General features: G+C 48.1%; 1 protein-coding gene across 1 annotated transcript in view; it reads right to left on the reverse strand.

Annotated features, from left to right (window-relative positions):
- Window positions 1-469: 469 nt before the first annotated feature.
- The window catches only part of LOC137224814 (inhibitor of carbonic anhydrase), a 40,780-nt gene continuing 17,911 nt past the window's right edge, over window positions 470-23,338 (reverse strand). The window contains exons 7-17 of the mRNA XM_067737772.1: window positions 22,685-22,863; window positions 21,182-21,353; window positions 20,130-20,278; window positions 18,015-18,105; window positions 16,800-16,856; window positions 13,770-13,925; window positions 10,523-10,664; window positions 4,223-4,287; window positions 3,411-3,595; window positions 1,970-2,156; window positions 470-1,144 (exon numbers count right to left, since the gene is read on the reverse strand). Of these exons, the coding sequence (XP_067593873.1) occupies window positions 1,110-1,144; window positions 1,970-2,156; window positions 3,411-3,595; window positions 4,223-4,287; window positions 10,523-10,664; window positions 13,770-13,925; window positions 16,800-16,856; window positions 18,015-18,105; window positions 20,130-20,278; window positions 21,182-21,353; window positions 22,685-22,863 (1,418 nt within the window). The 3' untranslated portion in view covers window positions 470-1,109. The remainder of the gene's footprint in view (window positions 1,145-1,969; window positions 2,157-3,410; window positions 3,596-4,222; window positions 4,288-10,522; window positions 10,665-13,769; window positions 13,926-16,799; window positions 16,857-18,014; window positions 18,106-20,129; window positions 20,279-21,181; window positions 21,354-22,684; window positions 22,864-23,338) is intronic.

Here is a 23,338-nt window from a genome sequence, read left to right on the forward strand (position 1 = left end):
TGACGGACTTCAGTTTCATTCTATACACAAGCAGATTAGTATTTTGCCAAACATTTCAAGGAGACTCCTGTACAGATCTCTCTGTATACAAATTCCAGTCACTCTGGCTTCCCCAAACTCCTATCTCTGTTTCCTCAACTCAGTGTGATGGGCTCTCTTGGGTTCCTGCTCCCTTTGCCATGATCTGGAAATTTCCTCTAAGGAAAAAGTAAGGTCATCACTCTGCACACCTCTTTTCTTTTCCTTCTTTCAAGGATCATAGTCCTGCACTGTTATAGCCCAATGTTTGAGAACATTTGTTTCATGTATTTTTTCCAGTTTTTTAGTTGTTTATGGAAGGACAGCAAATCCTGTACTGGTTACTCATTCACAGGCAGAAGCAGAAGTCCATACACCAAACTGACACTTCACAATATATAACTTGGGTTCCCATGCAGCATTTATTGAGGCACTACCATAGGCTGGAATCATGGTAATAATAGATAAGGCAAAATCTCTGATAAGAAACTGACTTAAATGAGTGTAAATCACACTTCTAGGAAATATACTGCAAAAAGGTAGTAGGATGAGATTTTTGCGGTAATTTTCATATTTTTCAATTAATCTGATCAGGAGTTTGATTCCGCTTGACATTATGGATTTTAAATGCTCAAATATATTTTCAAAATGCAGAAACTCATTCCTTATCAGTCCTTGATACTGCACACACTAATGCTTTTTTTGCACACTCAGACTCCCTTCAGACAGATTTATTGCTTAAATGTTATTTAAGTGACTCGTGGGTAAAACCATCAAACAGTAGGGAGGGAAGTTGAGCTAGTATGGTAGAGGTCTAAAAAAAGATATAATTTAAAACATACTAAATTCAGAAGCACAATTCTAGTATAAACAAACCATTTTCTGCCCCTGCCAAAATCTGAGAACATTTCATGAAGTTTTCTGAAAGACACAATAATTTTTATTCATTTTATTTTTTGCATCAGTTACAGGACACACTTATAAAGATTAACTGATATTAACACAGACCCACCATGCAGACAAGTGAGAATGTGGCCCCACTGGATTTGCAGGCTCTGAGCATCTCTGCGGTTGCCCACTTGGATCAATTTTTAATTTCCATGGAATGTGCAGGCATCCAGAAGTTCTGTGAGAGGTAACATAAGAGAAAGACCGTCAGGTACTACCTGTGCTTATTAAGTATGATGCTCTTCCTATTTTCTAAAAGTAAATGGTAGGTAATGAAGATTTTTTTTAAAAAATCTCTCTCTCTCTCCTCTAACTGATGTCAGTGCTATCCTTAAACATCTACATTTTCCTCTCCTCCTATTCTCCACGTCTCTAACACATGATATAATTTAACAAAAATTCAGGCACACTCCCAATAATTTGATTATTCCAGCTCTAATTTTATTTCTCCAACTTATTTTTTTTGAGGCAGCTATGCCATGTCTATAGTACATAGAAATAGAGAGAAATGACTTACTTAGTGCCACTTCTACATATGTATATATGTAGAGGTGGCCTGCTTAGGCTAACAACACTTGTTTATTTTAATATTAATTATACATTTTATTTAAAATCTTTGAAAATTGGTCCACTATGAGTGGTATGTATGTGTTATTTCCAACCTCCTCCCTACACTGAAGTGCTCCCACACACAGACATTTTCATTCTATTAGCCAAAAAATGGAAATATACATGTAAACAAGTTCAATTTCCAAATGATCTTCAGTTCTGTTGCACTCTCTGGCTCCTTCAAATGATTTGGCCTTTTCAGTTAGTGTCTTATACTGTGGCCTAATTGACTGCCTCCCTGGTAAGCCTGAATCCTCTTGCAGGGCCAGGAGCAAGCCTTCCTAATCTTTGTGTCCTATTCGTACTGGCCCAGGCTTGGCACACTGTCGTCCTTAAGACAAACATGTTTACTTTGACCCCCACGTTATTGCTCCTTGGTGTTTATTCTACTCACCAGAGTGTAAGCACTGTCTCATGTTAGCAATAGCATGAAGATACTCTGGCCCTAAGTATTTTTGATAAGTTGTTCTGTCCTGAAGGTTAGTCAAACATTCTGTATCATCGCTGAAGAGCAGATCCTTGCTTGAGGATTTGAACAGCTGGAACATCATGTATTCAAACCCGTTTCTTCCAAAGAGCTCCTGGGTTAGACAGACAGACAGCGAGTGACCAGCAGCACTGGGCAGCATGGAGCTGTGTGTTCTGCTTCAGAAGCCCCGAGTCTGCTGGACTGCTCAGCGCCAGGCCCTAGGAGACCTGGGACACAGAGACAGCTTAGGAGGTACCGTAGTAAAATGGCACAAAGCATGGCCTCTGCGTTCAAATCCAGGCCCTAGCTTTTCCTGTCGAGTGACATTAAGAAAATTCTTGACGGAGCTCAGTGAACCTCAGTTTACTCATTTGTATATGGAGGTAATTATGCTAAATACTGAGATGATGTATGTAAAGCAACTGCTAAATAGAAAGAGCTCCAAGTTCACAGCTGTATCACTATCCCAACCAATCACTGCCAGATATTTTCAACTCTCTGGGTCATCCTTCCATGTCTTCCTGTGGCCGGAGCCCTTACTACCTTGCCTCTTCTGTTCTCTGGACCTGCCCCAGGCACTGACCCTGCCCCTCCCCCGCTTCCTGCCCCTCCCCCCTTCTTTTGTCCACTTTCCTTGTAGCCCAGGTGACAGCTTGCTCTGTGTGGGACCCATCCCTTCAAAAGTCCATGACCAAGAGCCTCTGTATTTCCACCTGTCCCTGGGTCATCACCTTTTAACTGGGATGTGTGGGCAGAATGTGCTAAGATATGTATGACTCATTTGGGGCTCCTCCAGGAATGGGGTGTGCTAGGGCAAAAGGCAGACAAGGCTCTGGGTTTCCTTAAGATCATCTGATTCAGACAGCCACTACTTCATAGGGTCATCCCTTGTTGGCTGCCTGTAGAGGTCATGAGTTGTCTGAATGTTGGCTCTTCGACTTTCACGAAGCCAAAACAGTCTCAGCCTACCCAGGTCCAGGAAACACACTGGGATCCTCCCTAGGTCACACAGAGTAACCTCCGTTCTGCCTTTTCCACATGTAGCCCAGCCTACTGTGAAGGGCACAGGGCCAACTCCCTTATTTCTGTGACAGAACAAGCCCAAGAGGTACCACGACTCTGCTTAGAGAGTCAAGTGAGTCTCAGGGAGACGCTTGAGATACCCATGCGTCTGGGACTCTTCCAGTCCACTGTGATATCCTAGACAGCCCCAGAGCAAGAAGTGAGCGCAGCCGCCAGCCTTCCGCATTCATCAGAGTCAGGGCCCACTGCCGAGGGAGAAAGGGCATGCGACTGGGATGTGGCCTGTGCAGCTCTGCAAGTAACCTAAGCATTCGTTTCGGGGATGAGGACTGAATTCCCACACCTGTTGATTGAAGAGCATTCTGCGGACAAAATCCGCCTTATCTTTCCTTGAGACCACAGCATGACTTGGGGCTACGGCCAGGTGGCAGCTCTGAGCCTCGGTCACAGGCTTCCTGGTGCCATCGAGGCACAGCAGCTGGAAGTCCTCCTGCTTCAGATCCTTCGCCCAGGCTTCAGGGTTCTTTCCTGGGGAGAGAGAGGAGGTGGACGGGCTACAGCTGACAGCTTTGGTCAAGGCACCCTCAATGGGGGGTGTGACCGACCACCAGTGCCTGGGAGAATCACAGAGGCGCAAAAAAAACCAATAAAGCCTTTACAATAAAGCAGAAGAGCAACATTCATAAACTCATAGATTCTCTTAAAGGCAAAGATTTCTTCAACAGACCTGAAAAGCACTAGGCAGAAAGGAGAAGATTGATGGATTGAACCATACTAAAATGAAGAATGTTTATCAAAAGACATCATCAAGAAAGTGAAAGGCAAGCCTTTTCAGAGAGGGACAAGATATTTGCAATACACATAGCTGACAAAAACTTGTATCCTGAACGCCTAAAAATCAAGACAGCCAGATGTGCTCATATGGACTGTGGCAGCTGTGTGTTTGTCAGTTGAGTTCAAGACCAATGTGATAACCAACCCTGTCAAGTCTGCCCAGACATGAAGAATTTTCTCATTCCCTAAATAAAAAAGGTTAGACCGAAGTCACCAGAGTCTGATGGGGTTAATAAACTTCCCCCTTGCCCATCTGGGGAATGATTTCCCAGGAAGGACTCTGAGTTTTCCGAGAAAGGAAAGGACAGCGTAGGCGCCTACCGTCAGTGTTCCGCAGGACCGTGGGATACTTCACAAAGGCCACGTCTCCCTTCTCAACCAGACACCTGCACAGAGAGGGTCAGGTCAGCAAGGAGGACTTACAGGAGTGGGAGGGAGAGGCTCCAAGAGGGAACCACTGGGAGCTCCCAGCCCTACCCCGGGCCACTTACACCACACACGTTCCTGTGATGCCTGCTGTCCCTGGGGACTCAAGGGGAAATGCCGTGGGAAAATAGAAGTCTGCTTATTTAGATTCTGTTGTAGATACCTATTGTTTGGTTCCTTGTTTTAAACACTGATTGGTTTCTCCACAAGAGCTGCTTGTGTTCTCCTATGAATAGGGATATCCAAGGATAATTCTCTGGTTGGATCAAAACACACATCAGAGATTAAAATCAGCGTAAGATGTGATTCTGAAGGAGTCCTATCACATCCATATGTCTACTCAGCCTTAACAAAAGTTAATGTGCATCATGAGATATTTTTCATGCTTAATCCCCTGAAAAATGTTTCTGTGTGTTTAAGGTGCATTGTTTTCTTTTTTTTTTTTTTTTTTTTGGTGATACACGGGCCTCTCACTGTTGTGGCCTCTCCCGTTGCAGAGCGCAGGCTCCGGACGCTCAGGCTCAGCGGCCATGGCTCACGGGCCCAGCTGCTCTGCGGCATGTGGGATCTTCCCAGACTGGGGCACGAACCCGTGTCCCCTGCATCGGCAGGCAGACGCTCAACGACTGCGCCACCAGGGAAGCCCTAAGGTGCATTCTTTGTGAGAAATGTTGAGCGCGTTAAAAATCAGTTTTGTGACATTCAATCAGTTGGAATTGATCCAGTTCTCTCTCTCTCCTAATCTTCGGGTCCCTCTATCATTAGCTAGGCTCAGCTACTCCGTTCAATTCTCCATCTTGCTCTATTTCCTTGCTTCAACACCACGCCCTCCACCCTGGCCTGATCGTCTCAGTCCTGAAAGAGCCTGATCGTCTGCCTCAGGTGTGTCTGCACCTCGGCAGTGAGGTAAACCAGAGCTTCCCGATCGTTGACTTCACCTGGGCATTCCTGTTGTCCCTTCTCTGCTCTAGATCTGTGATTCTCCAAGTGTGGGCTGGACCGGCAGCATCAGCACCAGTGGGAACTAGTTAGAAATGCACGTTCTCGGGCCCCACCCCAGACCTACTGGCTCAGGAATTCTGGGGGTGGGGTCCAGCCATCGGTGTTTTAACAAGCTCTCTGGGAGATTCTGATTTGTGCTCAAGTGTGAAACAGTGCCCCCTCACCCCCGCTCTATAGAGCTTGAGACAGCACCCCCTCAACTCTATAGAGCATGGACTCCAAAACGTTCTCCCACTTCCTGTAAACCTCTGTCTCTCCACACACCCCTACCCAACACTCACACTCTGACATGTGCTTTGGCTTCCCAGAGGAAACACAGAAATCATCACTTGGGCTTCCTTTCAGCATCCTTCTGCCAAATCTGGCAGCCCAAGGCTCCAGCACGCTCCTGCCCTCCAGGGACAAAGGAGGAGGGAAGGTCTCTCTCCAGCAAAAGTCTCCTCCCTGGGTGGTCTGCACCTCACCCACGCTCACGCACTTTCCACTGTAGTCATCCTCTTTCTCTTCTATAACCCTCTTCACTCTTCTCATCAGCTTCCACACTTCTTGTAAAAACAAACAATAAGCCCTGCCTTGACCCCACACTGCCCTTAACAATGGGCCTCTCTCCAGGACTCATCCAAACACCTGAAAGGATCATCGCACTTGCCATCAGCACCCCTGCACATGACTCTCTGACCCTTGCCAGTCATCTTAGGGGACTGACTCAGTATTGAATCTCCTCCCGCCCAGGTCACCAGATCCAGGAGCTAGGTTCACTGTACTCATTTTATTTGATCTCTCAAGTTCATCCTTTCCCCAGTGATCTGAAATGTCATCTTTGTTTTAGATTAAATATAGTATGTCCATGTACCTGTCTTGGAAATTTTTTCTCTTCCACTGATTTATTTGTCATTTTTCACATAAACCAGCCTGTATTGCTCACAGCATTACTATATTAAGTAGTAGTATAATATTATTTTTATACCTAAGAAAACAAAATTCCCTTTGTATAATTTTATTTTTAAATTCTTGGCGTTTGTTCGGTCTACCTAGCTTTACTACTTTTTTGAGTACTAACCCCCCCCCCCCATCTGCTTTAATCCATCTGGTCACAGCAGAGGCAGCTGGAACTTCACGATGCAACTTCACAGCATGAGTTATGTGAGCGGGAAACTTTCACCTGAACTGGGCTGACAATCCTATGTCCTGGGACCTGGGACTAATACGTTATGGTCTGTGTTTGCTTCTTTATAACTAAAGACCTGTAACAATGCTGGGGCTGCTGGTCACAGACATTCCCTCTGTGTAGACTGAGAAACAGAGAAAACCACCCTGCGGGGAAAGAGAAATGAGGCAGATGTGCAGAGAGAGAGAGAGAGAGAGAGAGAGAGAGAGAGAGGAGAAGCAGAGTGCTGAAAATTCATTCGTCATTTATCTGGAATTCTAATTTAACTGGATGACCTGAATTTTACCTGGCAACCCTCGCCTTAAAGTATCTTGGCTACTCCTGAGGCTCAGGTCTCAGCCCTTACAAGGAGAAAGCTCCCACAGCACCTGTTAAAATATGCCCTTGCCTTAAGATGGTTCATATGGGTGTTTTCGCTTGCAACCAAAGTCCTCATTCACTTTATTAAAGAAAAAAGATGTGAACCAAGATCAGCAGATAAAATGTATAGTATTCTAGAGAGTAAAAAGTGCTAAAGAAAACATAAAGCAAGAAAGGCGGATATGAAATATTGGCAAGGGTATGTGTGTAAAATCAGAGAGTGGCCAGGAAAGACTTCCCTGAGAAATCTTAAAGGAAATGAGGGAACTAGCCATGATGCTATGAGAAGAAGGAGCACTGCAGGTGGGGGTAAGAGCAAGTGCAAAGGCCCTGAGGCAGGAGTGTGCCTGATATCTTCAAGAAACAGCTGTGACGCCAAGATCACAGATGAAGCAGAGACAACAAGAGGAAAGATGTAGGAGATGAGGTCACACAGAGCCTTCCCAGATCTCAAAGGGACCACACAGGTCAAAGAAGGACCCTGACTTTTACTCTGAGTAATATGGAAAATTACTGGGGGGCTTTAAGCAGAGAAATGCTTTAAACAGAATCACTCTCGTTGCTGTGTTGAGACAACACAGCAACGAGAGTGGGGGAGGAGGATAGGACAGATGCATGGAGATCTGTTGGGGGTTATAATCCAGGGAGAGATGATGGTGGTTTAGATCAAGGTGGTATCACTGGAGATGGGCGATGAGGACAATTCTTGTTACCCTTTGCAGGCAGAGCTAACATGATTTGATGATGACCCAGGCGTGGGGTTTGAGAGAGAGAGAGTAGACACAGTTATCACACACCAAGGCTTTGACTTTTTCCTAAAGGAAAAACGGAGTTACCTTTAACTGAGATGGCGAAGACCTCAGGAGGTACTGGTTTGGGTGGGAGTGTGTAAATTCCAAAAGGTCAGCTTGGGACATTTAAACTTGACCTGCGGATTAGAAACCAAGTGGACATGCCCAGGAGGCAGTTGGATATATGCGTTTGGAGTTTCATCTGGCGTTTTGAAGAGATGTCTGAACAGGAACATAAATTTGGGAATTGTCAGCATATAGATGGATCGAGACTAGATAAAACCACCAAGGTCTGAGCATGAAGAGAGAAGACCAATGCTGGAGCCCTGGGGCACACCAACTTGTACAGGTTGGGCAATGAGGTAGAGCCAGCAAAGAGGCCGAGATGCAGTAACAGGAGAGGGAGGAGGGAATCCAAGAAAGTGTGGGGTCCTGAAGCCAGGGAAGAAAATGTATGCAAGTGGGGGAAGAGATCGGTGGTGTCGGTGATCTGGGCTTTGGATTTATTTAACAACACAGAGGTCCCTGGCAATTTAAAAGTGCAGTTTCAGCTGCGTGGTGGGTGGTGGTATACAGGGGAGGGGGTTGGGAGGCAGGGAGTGGGGAGGTATGGTGGGAGTAGTCTTCTCACGTGCCAACGGTAAGGAGGAATGTTTTCTGTAGATAATTTAAATACAATAATAAAACCAACTCCACTGGTTGGGGTGGGGGAGGTGAACAGATTCCTAAACTAGGCTTTGGGGAGATTGAAAGGAGAGAAAGTGAACCGAGCAAGGACATTAAAATATCCTCCTTCAATGAATTTTGTTGTAAAGAGGAGAGAAATGGAAAGCTGCTGCAGAGGAAAGTGAGGTCAAGAGAGGTTTTACTTATTTCTTTATGTTTAAGGTGAGAAAACAGCAGCATGTTTGTATGCTGATGGAAATGATCCCGTAGAGAATAAGATGTGAGAACACAGGAGAAAAGAGGGGGAGGAGCGCTGGGGCAACGCCCTTGAGCGGGCTGCCTGCCGGAGACAATCGCTGCAGATGCAGGGCTGGGCTCGGTGAGGAGATGGCCCGCTCCTCCCCAGTAAAAGGAGGGAGGGCAGCGTCCAGGGGCGCACACATGCCAGCACTCGGCAGATGTGGCGGTGGGACGTTGTGGAGTTTCTCTTTTGATTGCTTCAATTTTCTCAGGTGAAATAGGAAACAAAGGTGTGACAGATGGAGGAAGAAGTGTTGGAGGATTGAGGAGAGGAAAGAGTATGGAATGGTCTTGTAGGAGCGTGGGGTAGTAACGGACTAGAGACTTCTGGCTCATCTGAGCTGGGTTCGCATTACTTTAAAGGGAGGCCAGTCAGCCTGGAGGCGCTGGCACCGAAGTAGAATGTTGCACCCAACCCAGGTCGAGGTTCAGCCAGGAGAGATGACCGGCATTTGAGGATGTGCCCAGGGGAATAATTATCACGGTTGGCTGTGGAATGTATGCTGCATCTGGAGGGGGAAAAGGACATGAGGGTGGGTGTGAACAGGATCAACGGACCTCAGGTCAGTAGGAATGGTGGAGCCGGGAAACTAGAAGGCGTGCAAAGGCAGGCAGGTGGTGGCGGGCAGGATGAGATGTCTAGAGCTAAGATTGTTTTTCGTGTGCTCGTCTGCACTTTGGAACTTCTGTCGTTCTGGATAGAACTCCGAGGACAGAATTCTAGGTCTCTGTGATTCTACTGTAATCATACCAAAATGGGACCATGGACCCTAATACCAATGTACTTCCCAGTGTAAAGAGAAGTTCAACAATTTTAGCCTAGGTTTAATGTTCAGCATATATTTTTGTAGTGGGGTCTGTGAAAATATGTAATTTATGTACGGCTTATGAAAGTGACCAAACTTTGGAGAGGGAGGGACGAAGCAGTCTGGCAGTGTGATGAGTAGAAGGCTCCTTTCTAGAGACTCACGTGTTCTCCACACCACCCTAACTCCACAGGGTGCCCTTCATACTGAGAATTAACTCTACCTCCTTAGCCAGGCCCTCAAGGCACCGAGACAGCCAATGCCTGCAGCTCCAGCCTCCTCCCTCACCTGATCCCCTCCCTCCCAATGCTCTACTCTGGCGCCTTCTCTGGCCTCAAATATGGCATCATTTGTCCAGCCCCAGCCTTTGTCCTTGCTGTTCCTTCTTCCTGGATTACTCTTCTCCATATTTTCTCAGGCCTGATTCCCTCTCAACATTTAACCCTCAGTTCACATGGCCCCTCTGATCCTGAGGCCTTCCCTGACCACCTTTTCTAAGATTGTCCCTGAGTCACTGCCATATCACCCCCCTTGGTCACCACCACCACCCCCAGCACTTATCACAGTCAGGAAGTGATTGTGCTTTAAGTATTTATTGTCTTACTCTCCCCACGGTGTGTCTTGCTGTTGCTCTAACCTCTCTACTTAGAATAGTGCCTGCCACATACTAGGTGCTCAATAAATATTTCTTGAATGGATGGAGGAGCCCAGGAATATGTGTTTTTAAATATACTCTTCAACCAGGTGTAAGAAGCATGTAGCCGGTGTCCTTCCTTTGATCTTAAACTGGGTCTCTGAAAGATCCTGTGACTTGTCCACAATCACACAGAAGAACAGATCAAAAGTAGAAGCAGGGTTGTGACCTGTGTCCATCAGTCTTGCCTCTCCCCAGGTGCCCTGAGTCCGCTGGCTCTGCCCAAGAGTGCTCCAGGAAGGGGCTGGGCTTGAGTCCTCAGGGCCCCTGGGAATCTGCAGTTCTGTTCTCTAATTCTGGCTCCTCCTAAATGCAGCACCCAGATGGTGGGATGATGAGAGAGGTGAAAGGGCAGGAAGTTCACCAGGCTGGTGCCAAAGCGAAAGGTGGTGGACAGATGCTACTTGCCTGAGAGCCCCACTCGAGCCGTAGTACCCCTCGTGGCTGTTGGGAGCACACGTGTGGGCTGGCGTGCCACTGCCATTGCACAGGGCACAGAGACTGGACGCTGGATCAGACCCAGGGGCACAGCTTTGACTGAAGAATTCATCTGCGCAGGAGGACACGAGAGGTCAGCTCTTCCTGCCTGTGTTGGCAAGAAAGCCTCAGACTGTGTTCCTAAAATTGCCTGAGTGACATAAAGACACACTCAGGTATTTAGTACCATATGATTAGAAACAAGAAGCTTATGGAATTTAAAAAAAAAAAGGTTGCAGCTGAAGCAGAGTAAAGGGGGCCTGGCTGAAGCTGGGACAAGGGTCTTTGAGATCACAGCAGTCCCGGCACAGGTCAGTGGTGTGGACGGGTGGACACAGGTTTAGCCCTAAGAGAGTGGACAAAATTGGAAGTCCTAGGTGGTTGAACCTGTCCTGTATGCTTTCCGATCTCTACTGCCCTTGTCCATCTTTACAAGTCTGCCATCATGACTCAAAGGCCAGGAAGGGGCCCAAGAGGCCCAGCTGCCCACCCCTGTGCTGAGCCCCAGGGCACTGTGGTGAGGAAACCACACAAGCCCCGCCCTCCTGGACCCCAAGTTTCTGTGGTGACAGTCACGACTCAAGTAACCACGCCAGTGAATTTATGTTTCCCTATCATCGTGTTTCCCCACCGTGCTCTGGGAAAAAGAACATAGTTCCACGGCTACAGATAAAGGAACCTGGTACATACCTGGGAGTCAGGGAGAGGCCTGAAGTGGACAGATGAAGAATGAATAGGAATTACCCAAGTGAAGGGCAAAGGGACGAGTTTTCCAGACAGGGAGCAGCATCTGCAAAGGCCTAGGGCAGGAGTTGGGGGAGGGAGCAAACAGCACAGAGAGCTTAATGGAGGCCATCGGTCCTGGACCACCCAGTGGTCCAGTGAGTGGGAGGGGTCAGGGTCCAGACCACATGTGATATTTTACACCTTTGTGTATATTTTGTTCTTTATTTGCAGAGAAATGGGGAGCCTCTGACGGGCTTTAGACAATGTTGGGCCAGGGGTCTAGCAGCAGGGTGAGCCAGGACAGATGTGGGGTGTAGGCAGCAGGCTACTGCAGGGGTCCAGGGGACATGAGGGCAGCTTGAAGTAGCACAAAGGGGAGGGAGGAGCTACGTGGAAGGAGGAGAAGCTGATATCACTGGTGATGGACAGGTGTGTGGTGGCTGGCAGACTCATTTCCAGCTGGGGCCAGTGGATGGACTGTGGGGGGCCTCCACCAAGCTAGGCAGCTCTGGAGCAGGGCCAGGATCGGCAGAGATGATGCATTCCATGTTGTACAGGTTGAGTTTAATGTACTTTTTGAAATACTGGACTAGATAATGTCAAACAAGCAGTTCAATATACATAGGTTTGGAGAGCAAGGAGAGATCTGTGCCAGGGACAAAAACTTGACAGTTATCAGCATATAGACACAATTATCGTACAGCAGCAAACTTATCTAGTGCTTGCTATGTGCCTAGCTTTGTACGTATAATGTTTGTTTAGATCGTTATCTAGGCTATAGGCATGGATGTGAGGGCTTGGGGGTTGAGTTTAGAGTGGGGAAAAAAGTTGCTTTAAGCAACTCAAACATTTATTAACCAGGTGGGAAAGGGACTTTGTAGGGGTAGGAGAAAAAAGAAGCCAGTGTGTTTTCACAAAAGCCAGGAGATGGTGGTTTAAGGTGATCTGAAGCAGGAAAGGTCATGGAAGCACAGACTGGAGCCCATCCTTCCAGTTGAGCAACATGGAGGTCCCGGTAGCCTTGACCAGAGTTCTCCCTGTGGAACCAGGTGGAGGAGCCAGAGGGCAGTGAGTGCAGCCATGAGTGGGGTGAGTGGCTGAGACCATGATTTTATGAGGTTTGGCCATAAAGGGGAGAAAGAGAAGGCAGGAGCTGGAGGGGAATGTGGGGAGAGGGAGGGTTTTTAAAGGTGGAAGACACTGGGTACGTTCACATGCTGAAAGAAATTGTTGGGCATACCAGAGGAAGAGGTAGTAACTGAGGGTGCAGCTCTGGGGAGGGGCGAGGCAGGGCCCACAGTCAAGTGCAGGTAGGAGGATGGGCTGCGTTGTAGAGGGAGGCTGAGCAGGTGCAGCCAGCAGGAGCCCCCAGCTTTGGTGGTGGGGTGTTGATGGGAACCTTCCTGAGGGTTTGAAGTATCTCTTGCAGGTGCAGATGAGATCATGTGCTCAGAAAGGGTGATAGGTAGGTAAGCGTGGGATGGAAGTGTACGGACAGCTAGGACATTAGGATAATTATTGGGAAGTGTGGGTGTGGAGCAGAGGAACAGCGGGGGTACTCGTGAGCACCAGGGTAGGGCAGGGGGCGCTGGGGTCAGCAGCTGGAGCATCTCCATGGAATGAACTGCTCTGCCCTGCGACATTCTCCAGCTGTGTTCAGCTGATCAGGTGCAGAGGGCCAAGAGAGCAGGTGACAGGGTTCCTGCAGGGCTCGGATTTGTCAGATGGCTGGGGAATTCCGGGGAGCAGGAGCCTTTTAGGTATTGGCAAGAGCATTGTTGAAACGACTAATATGGAAATTTAAGAGAGGTGAGGGTGAAAGTGAAAGCTAAAGCACTCAAAACTTACTGGTGTAAGGTTTTCAATTAAGAAAGCAGCCTATTCAGTTTATGTGGAAAGACAACACATACACACAAACACACACACATATCACATGTGCACCCCTACATTCCACTCTTTTTTTTTTTGTGGTACGCTGGCCTCTCACTGTTGTGGCCTCTCCCGTTGCAGAGCACAGGCTCCGGACGCGCAGGCTCAGCGGCCATGGCTCACGGGCCCAGCCGCTCCACGGCACGTGGGATCTTCCCAGACCGGGGCACGAACCCGTGTCCCCTGCTTCGGCAGGCGGACTCTTAACCACTGCGCCACCAGGGAAGCCCCCCTATGACCCACTCTTGCTTTGCAACCCAGGTCTCTTCCCTGAGCCAGATTTGAAAGACATAAAGAGTAGCGTATTTCCCTGAGATCTGCCCTTTGGGCCGAACCACTCCCCTCAGAAGCAATGGGAGAGGAGAAAGGGGAGTCCTGCTAAGGAGATGTGAAGCTCACTCACATGGCTGTCCAGACCTTGTCCACACCATCCACTTATGCCATTCATTGAACTGAATTTCTCCCCTACACAGGCACAGGCCCAAGGAAGGGGCTGCTGCACCACCGCTCAGAGCACACTTACCAAATTTACAGGACCCAGTTTGGTTGTATATGAAACCCATGGGGATGTTCCAGCCTGCAGAAGTGCCAACTGCAGTGTGGCAGGACTTCTTGCCTCGCAGAGAATCCCAGGTGAGGTCAGCATCTGACTTCTTGACCACTGCCACGACGTAATAACCTTGCAACAGAGATACCAGGATGCAATTTCAATACCTCCAGGGCCCTCCCAAAATGTACTGCAGAGTTGCTGCCTGCCAGTCTCCCAGGGGAGGGGGAACAGCTTGAAGCCCTCACCTTGCTCTAGCAGATCCTCCCAGTAACCATCATTGTTAGGTACTCAGCCAAACAGAGCGACTCTACTGCTCTCCAGATATGTCTCCAGGCATACACTCACAAATATTTACACACACACACTTCATACTTTTTCAACAGAATCCTGCCAGTGCTTTATTCTTCCTCAATGATATACCTTTTTGTTTCAGTAGAAATAGATATGCCTGTCTCATTCTATTTATTAGTTGAATCTAAGTTATGTCCACTGTATAGAAGTACAGTGTTTTATAATCCCCATACTGGTGGGCATTGAAGTTGTGACCCATTTTTCCCCATGAAAAATCACTTATCTAAATAAAGCTTTGTATGGAGTGTGCACCTGCTTAAATATTTCTGTTTGAATAGAAGTCCAAAAGAAAGAGCTTTAATGACTTCTTTTTTAAAGTCAGGTCTCTGATTTTCTAGGTTTACAATAATACCATTTTCTAATAATGACAATTTAATCTCTTCCTTTCCCCAATATATTTTTAAAATATTTTTCTTATCTTTCTGCATTCACTTACAAAATAATGTCAAATATCTTTGGTGCGTGTGGGCATTCTTGTCTTCTTCCTGATTGTTATGGGAACACCATTGATACTTGATGTATTCCTATTGCAGTAGAGTGTAACAGAATCCTGCTTGTTGAGTAAGGCCTAAACTGCAAGGCTGAATTTAGAGACTGGAATCATGGGTAATGTGGTTCCCCACCACCACTCCCACCACCCCCAACACACACACCCTGTCTTGCTGTTGTGGATGAGGTATCTATATATTCATGCCTGGAAAATTTGGGAATCAACATGGCAGTGGAAGACCTGCCCACCAGTTACTAAATGATCTCAGACAAGTCGCTTAGCATCTAGGATCCTAAATTTCTCCTCAGTGAAATGGTAACAGTAATGCTAATATGAGCACACTGTACGTTAGGAATGGGAAGGGGAGGTTACATGGATAGGTTTCCAGCCATATTGCTAATGCAGAAGCAGTACCAGAGCCCCTTTCTTGGTGAAGCAGATTCTCCTGAGGCCACCGCAAGCTCTTGCCTATCCGACTGGGTTCTATTACGCCATTCCGGCGGCCAAATACTGTTACAGTGCCTTTCTTGAGCTGTAACAATTTCTGCACAAATGGTATTATTTATTGTCATCTGGTGTGTGTGTGTGTGGCTTTGGGATTAACCCCTCACCATCTCTACTCCAATCTAACTTTCTCCATTACCCTGAACCGTCTTCTAAGCATCCTCATTGACCTACATTTGTATATCACTGCAGTTCCTGGAAATTTCAATCACTTGTGAATCAATTAGAATTCTTTCTGACTTTACGTATTTTATAATCAGAACAACGAAATGCCAGCCCTTAGAGTTGAAGATACAGATCCAATTCAGAGAAGACAGAAAGCCGTGAAAGCAGAGGGAAGAGGGACAGTTGACCCCAGGGCTGGGGTCCTGCTGCAAACAAAGGGCAGCTGCCGCAGGGTGAGTGGCTTTGCCCCCCTGAGGCCTTTGTGGAGGCGGGCGGTGCAGGGCCTCAAGACCCCAAGCTTGTGTGCCCGCCCACCTCCTGCAGCTCTCCTGTCTCATAAGAAATTCTAAACCCAGGTGAGCACTTGTTTTCATCTCAAGATCCTCCATCACGATGGTTTCCAAAGCTTAATATGCATCAGAATCATCCCAAGGGCTTGTTAAAACACAGAGCAGCGGCCCCATCCTGGACCCCAGCAGACCTGCAGTCAGACTCAAGAACGCTCACATCTAACAAGTTCTCAGGCGACGCTGATGCCGCTGGTCCAGACACCACACTACCTAGAGAACCACTGCTCTAGCCAATGCCCAACACTAGGTACCTCAGGGACAGACACAGAACCTCTCTGCCCATGTGGAGACATGGATGGGAAAACTCATCACCTGGTCTCCTATTCTGAAGAGGAGGTCACTCCCCAGCTATTCAAAGCCAGCCACTAAAAGCTAAAGGGCTGATTTCATCTTCATCCTCCTCCTCTTCAGTAGCAGCATCTATGACTCCCCTCCTCCTCCCCCTCTGAGGCATCCACTGGGCCCCAGAAATGTCAGGAACGGGCTCCTGCCCCGGTGCAGACATGGGTGGCAGTATGTGACAGGGAGCACTGCAGTGGGTCAGGAAGGGCAGGGGTCTCCAGTCACGGCGCCTCTGCCCAAACCCAGGTGCAGCCACTTCCTGGCTGTGTGGCCCTGGGCAAGTCACACCGTCCCTGAGCCTCACTTGCCCATCTACGTGATGCGGCCAGCAATGTGCATGTTCTAGAGGACTGCTGAGCAGAGTGAGCAGAAGCAGTCCAAGCAGGAGCCCTCTGTCCACTGTGACATGCCCCACGACAGACCTGCTCCTTCACGATGGACTGCGGCAGTGTCATCTCTCTCTCTCTCTCTCTTTTTTTTCAAACAACTCTACTAACTTCGGTTTATTTGTAAGGCTTTCCTCACCCCCTCCCTGACAACAGGACTTTATCTTTTTTTTGTGTGTGTGTGGTACGCGGGCCTCTCACTGTTGCGGCCTCTCCCGCTGCGGAACACAGGCTCCGGACGCGCAGGCTCAGCGGCCATGGCTCACGGGCCCAGCCGCTCCGCGGCATGTGGGATCTTCCCGGACCGGGGCATGAACCGTGTCCCCTGCATCGGCAGGAGGACTCTCAACCACTGCGCCACCAGGGAAGCCCAGGCCTTTACCTTTGAGCCCCAGTGTTACCGATTCTGACTCACCTTCCACAGGTGTGTTCACACACTTAGACCCAAGCTGCTCTTTGCCATCTTGAGACACTAAAAAGAAAAAGAATTGAGGTACAGGTCATTAAATTCTCACATTACTCAAGTCCTGACTTTCTCAGTCTCAGTAGTCAAGAATAAAATGAGAAACGCTGCTAAGCAGTTTATCATTGGCCATCAACAAGGCGAGATCCTGCAGTCCTATTTCACCTCCTCTCTCCTGACCTTTGCCACTGGAACATTAGGTTCCCTCCCAGAACATGCCCAACATTCAGGGAATTACAGAGAAAGAAAATGAGATGCTCATTGAAGGGGGTGGGGTGGGGAACAGAAGCCACTGAAGACCTTGACAGAGATCCTTTCGATTTGCTGTGTGATTCTAGGCATACGGACATTCTTCCCTTCCGAGCTCTGGGCTGTGTAGACAATCCTTGTAGTCATGCTGTGTTGGAGGGGAAGGATCCAGCCCATGGTTCAGAAAGACCTGGTTGCAGTCTTTATTCTACCTTGGACACATCATTCAACTCCCCCAAGCCTTAGTAAAATGGAGATACCACTATTTACTTCATAGAGTTGTTTTGTTTTGTTTTGAAGGATAACGTATGGTTTCTCACTCACTGCATAGCAGATGAGGCATTTAACAAATAGTGGTGAAATCCTCTTTTCCCCTGGCTGTATTTTTCCAGGTGGAGGGATCCCCACAAAGACCATGACCTTGTGGCCCCATCCATCAATGTCCCAGTGCATCTTGGGTGAGCTAATTTTGGATTAGTAAATTTGGCAAAAGTATCTAGGCACCTGTGGCTCTTTCTTTGTTGAAGAGAATGGGGAGAGGGTGGTTTCGATCTCATCTATGACAGAATGTGTTTTCCCTCTGCCCTCAGCATGCGGTCTGCCAGCAGACCTGTCCTCCTGAATTGGTGGGTGACTCTAACTCAAGGACAATTTGACAAGCCCCATGGCTAGCTCTATGCCATGCCCTCCAATATCACTCTTTCAGTAATAAAGGTTTTATTTTGATTTCTTTCAGCCTAAGTTCCGCATCTATATCTTAACTGGTTCTGACTCTGGGGAAGATAGATGTTATCTGCTAGCTCCCTACACTCCAGATAACATCTATTGTTATCTCCACATCGAACTAAATTATTTCCTCACCTTTCTGTGTCCATAGCCCAGAAGGAAGAAAACACAGAGACCCTCCCCTCCACTTACAGTAGTTCTCTGCCAGGACAGGCACCAGACCACATTTGCCCGCTGTGTAGATGAAGCCTCCATCCAAGCTCATGGCATCAGCCTCTCCTTTCTGAAGTTAAGAAATAAACCAATAGCACAACAGTGAGGCTGTTATCCTGTCTCATCCTCAGAGGTTTCCATCTCATTGGCTTAATGTCACACGTCCTTGTGATAAACCAAATGGTGTATGACCCAGAGCTTCTGCCACATAAACACAGGGTTTAGAAAACTGGACATGCCTTTAGCCTGTTAACCCAGAAGCAAGCACCCAACCCAGGTCATGCTCCCTGGTCATCTCTGTGCCCTCGCATGAGACCCCGTTCTGAGTACTGGACATGCCATCACTACACTTTCTTTGTGACCATTGTCACTCACTCGACAATCAGACTCAGAGTATGTGTCTAATCTGTTTCTATGGAACACGTTTTCTTCCGTATGGCATAGTTCAATTCTGTTCTTATAACCCCATTAGTACTCTAATTAATAATTCATTAATAATTAACTTATGATTTTAATCAATGAACTTTTCCAACAACAGAGACAAAAAAATGCATACTTATATTCATAGATAAGGTCATCAAGAAACAAACACACAGACACAGGCACTCTTTGCTCTTCTCCTGTTAATTGCTCTTCTAGAAATCTATCTTAAAACAGTAGTAACTACAGAAGCAAAAGCTTATCAAGCCCCTACTATGTGCCAGGCCCTTTTCTAAACACTTTACAATGATTTCCTCATGTACTCCCTCACAGAACCCAGTAAGGTAGGTACTATAATTCTCCCCCTTTTATACCTTAGTTAACTGAAGCAGAGAGAAGCTAAGTAATTTATCCAATAGATGGTCACTAAGACTTAGGTAGTTTAATTCCTTAGCTTCTGCTCATAACCACTATGGAATGTGTCAGCCTCCAGGATCTGACTAATCCAAAGGACACATCCCTAAATACTATTCTAGGTACATTTTTTTCATCCACAAAATGGGTGAAAAATCTACCTCATAGGCTCATCATGAGGAATAAATGAGTTAATACAAGTTAAGAGCTCATACATATGCATGGCACATAGTAAGTAACTCCAGACATATTCACTGTCATTAATATTAAAGATATACTTAGAAATATTGATGGGTATAGAACAAAAATGTTCAATCCTATATTGTTTATAACAGCAAAGGATTTGGAAATCATTCAGATATAGACATTTAGAAATTGATTGAATAAATATTTGGTGGACTATTATGCAGCCATTAAGAACATTTTAAATGAATACTTCATTACCTAAAAAGTGCACCAATTGTGCTCAAGAATTGAAATCGTAATAACAACTGTTAACATTTATAGACTGCTTATTATATGCCAGGCAATGTTACAAGTGCTCAAATTCATTTAATTCTTATAATTGACAAATTTAGGAGACTGTATAAATAGCAAGACTTTAATCTTAGACATTGGTCCCAGGGACGTTTACCAAAATTAGATCTTCTTTCTTAAGAAAAATTGTAGTCTCCTACGCTTGTCATTTTTTCAATCTTTTATTTATAAATTTTTTTCTAATCTCAAAAATATTGTCTGCTCATAGAGAAAATGGACAGTTGATACCAACACAACATTATAACTCAGAAATTATGTGGTGCTGATTTCTAAGTTATGAAGTTGTAAATGATATCATTTATTTTTCAATTCTCTTCCAGCATGTAATAATTTTATCCCCAGAAAAAAACCTGAACCTGTCCAGAGAACTGAAAAGGTTGATTTGCTTTCCCAATCCACAGGGGTCCTGACCACACCCTGGGGTGTCACCCAGCTTCCTAGGCAGGACCCCTCAGAGCTCCCTGGGCTCCAGAGCTGAGCTCCTAAGCAGTCTGGGTCCTGGGCTGCTCTGTGTTTCCGCCGGCCCCCGAGCGGGAGGGGCCTGTGGGAGCAGCAGGGTGTGGCTTTCGAGAGCTGGGGGTGGGGGAAGGCAGCACGTAACAGGTGCGTCTCAGCCTCACAGCTGATGGGAAGACATCTGGGAAGGGGGCTTCACCGCCAGACTGCAGAAGCGCTGCGTGTCTGAGTGTCAGAGCCCAACTGCAGGAACGGGGCCCTCCTTACTGCGACGGCGGCGATGCAGCCCTCCGTGGTCTCCTCCGCGGTGCACTTCAAGATGCCACCGCTCAGGGCACTCCACTCGTCACACTTGGCCTTCTCGTGCTGGCCCACTGCGCACCACATCACCCTCTGGGGGTCTTCTGTCCCTAGGTCTGGTGGAGAAGAGCCAGGGATCCAAAGGAAGCCCCCAGATGGGGGAGGGGAGGGGGGCGGTTAGCGCCACTGTCTTACGAGCGGCTGCCCAACAGCAGAGTTGGCAGCAGTGTCTCATGCCCATGTCACTGCTCATTGCTGCCTATCACCTCCCAGGAGAAATGGTGAACTCGGTTCCCAGAAAGAGCAGTGAAGGCAGAGCCAGCACCCTCCTGACCTCCCCTACTCAGACGTCACCACCCCAGGGGAGGCCTCTCTGAGCACCAGCCTGGCTCAGGGCCTTCTGGGGTTTTCTCTTCCAGGATGGGGTTCTCCCACCGAGGGAGCATCCCCTAGTTGGAAGCCAGTGTCATTTGTTCTGGGTGGGCCTGCTTGCTCTGACGCCCACATCAATCTCAGTGGCTTTGGTACATGCTCCATAACTACTGGTTAACTAAATGAAGGGGGAAAAACAAAAGGAAAGAAGGAAGGAAGAAATAAACCATGGGGATCCAAGGGAAAGCAGGCACTGGATTAAAACCCTCTGAAATTCTAGCTGTGCTCCCGGTGGTGGCAGAGGCTGTGTTCCCACTGCAGTTTAGGATGGACTATTTTCCCTGTCAAACAGACCTACTGCAGGGTGGGGCAACCCTGGTTCACACAAGGGAGCCAGGACCATCATTACTTCAAGTTGCCTGTAATCTGAAGGTCTTTCAAAGCCTTTTGTGACCCCCTAATTCAGGCCTTTTCCCCAGATCAGCAGAAAATCCTTGCATGAACCCAATGCAGGTGGTAGTTCCCTTGGGCCCTGCAGCCCAGTGAAGGTTGGGTGAGGTGAGGCTTGTGGGCACCAGGAAAACCTCCATGGCCACACCCTGCCCCATGTCCAAGCTCTCCAGGTCCCCCCGCAGGACCTTACACACCACTCATTAGATGCTGGATGGCAGAAAAATGCTCATATCCCAGGTATAGCTTGGCGTCCATCTTAGGTGGGACTCTTAAAAACCCAAGGGCGGCGTCCGTAAACAGCAGGTCCTTTCCATGAGGAGAGCCGAAGAGCTGGAATTCTGCTGACTTGTCTTTTCCAAAATTTTCCTGTTCAAAGGATAAAAGAAACAGTGAAGAAAGGAGGCTAGCATAAGGAAGTAAAGGAAAAACAAACCCCAAACCAGACAAGGAGAGCAGAGAGCGAGAGAAATATGAGTGCCTGAGAGTAAAGACCATGCCAAGGCCCTCCAAAGTCCCTGTGGCTCATGGGGTTCTCAAATCTTCTCCAGCAAATCCCAGCTTGTCTGCTTTGTGGGCCTCAGAGAGACTGCCAGGGGCTGCCCCCAGGTCTGCATAAAGGGTAATGGTCACCATGGGCCAGGCAGCTGCCCCTCTCCTATGCTGCATTCCCATGGGGCAGCCAGTGATGGTGGCCTTGTTGCTGGCCATCTGATTGCCCCAAGTGGCTCCGGTGGGCTTCATCCTGGAGCGGGTGCTGATCCAGGACCATCAAGCCTAGAGATCAGAAGTCCTGGGCGCGTCTGCCACCCCAAGCCTGCCACTGAAGGCCTTCAAGCAGTCCCTTCCTCTTTCTGGCCCCCCCCAAAAAGCGAAGGGCCCTTTGCGTATAATTCCCACTGACTGGCCCAAAGCCATTCCTGATGGTAGCTGACGGTAACACCTACCCACACACTCTTTGCGACGTCTGTCTGCTTTTTGCTTTTGCAGTGGCTCTGCATGTTGCCTTCTCTGGCAAACCCCACATTTCCTTGGGGTGCCCACAGCTTACCCCGGGGCCCAGGAACCTTTCCAGGTACGCCCTGCAAGTCAGTCCCTTCAAAGTGCATAATCCATGTCCCCAAGGTTGTGTCCTCTGGTGATTAGCTGTGTGTATAATGTGCTCACCGTATCTTCCACAGTCGTCTGTGAGTGACCCAAGGGCAGGTCTGTGTCTAGTTCATCTCTGACCACCCAGTGCTGAGCAGAGGGTGCTGACAGAGATGGGACAGGTGACCGGATGAGGGCGGGCTGGGAGAGAGGGCCGCCAGCGCAGGACACAGAATGCTCACAGCCGGGAACCTGCCGCTGAGGGGTCCCCACCAATGGGATAAGAGGGGAGCACCTCATGGAGGAACGGCACCTGCATTGTAGCCTGAGGACCTCTTTACAACTGAGAAGAATAAATTGGGGCAACAAGGGGCTTCTGTGCAGTCTTTGGCCCATGGCGTTGATGATGCCAAGGGAGGGAGTTTTATGGCCACTGCTGCCCATCACGTATCCAGACCGAGGGCTTATCAGTGAAGCGGAGGACATGTGGCATGGTTCCCGCTGTGCTGGACACCCACGACTTCCACAGTGGCTAGAAGGGAGTCAACGAGAGCGCCCCAAATCTAAGCAGAGACCCCTACGCAGGAGGGGAGGATGGTGGGTGGGGCTACCTGGGCCAGGTTGAGAAGCTCCCAGATCAAGTCCTCCTTGCCGCCCATGCTTCGTGCCACGACAGCGTGGGAAGGGACCCGGGCCAGGTGGCACCTCTTGTACTCGTCCACAGGCCCCCGGGTGTTGTCCCTGCAGAGCAGCTCATACTCGTCCCTGTCAGCCTTGTCAGCCAGGTTCTCTGTGGAGGGAAGCCCACATGAGCCGACGGCAGGCAGAGAAAGAGGTGTGGTCCCTGCCCCTCCCTGTATCCCAGATTGTTTGGGGATTTGTTGAAATAACTTTCTAAGCCCAAGATGGAGCCGCTCCTGCCTGGGATGCCAGGTCACCACTGAAACTTAGATAACTTCCTGTGCCTGTAAATGTTCTGCCTGACCAGAAACACAGTCTATCCAGTCAGCCAGGCCCCCAGTGCCAAGCCAACTCTGGGTCTATACTTCCTTCCTTCTTCCTTCTCACCCTTGGCAATGTGGCCCCAGCCAATCAGATATTATCTATTTTTCTCTTAGTTGTTCTTTACCCTATCAAAGCTTCCTGCCTTCTGCCCTATTCTGCAGTTCTCTGAATGGAGACTGCCCACTTCAAGAAGTGTTGAAGTTTGTATCACCTAAACTGTCTTCTTTAATCATTTTTTAACAGCCTGAGGAGGACTAAAA

The sequence above is a fragment of the Pseudorca crassidens genome, chromosome 5 (genome assembly GCF_039906515.1).
Source record: "Pseudorca crassidens isolate mPseCra1 chromosome 5, mPseCra1.hap1, whole genome shotgun sequence".
Classification (NCBI taxonomy): domain Eukaryota; kingdom Metazoa; phylum Chordata; class Mammalia; order Artiodactyla; family Delphinidae; genus Pseudorca; species Pseudorca crassidens.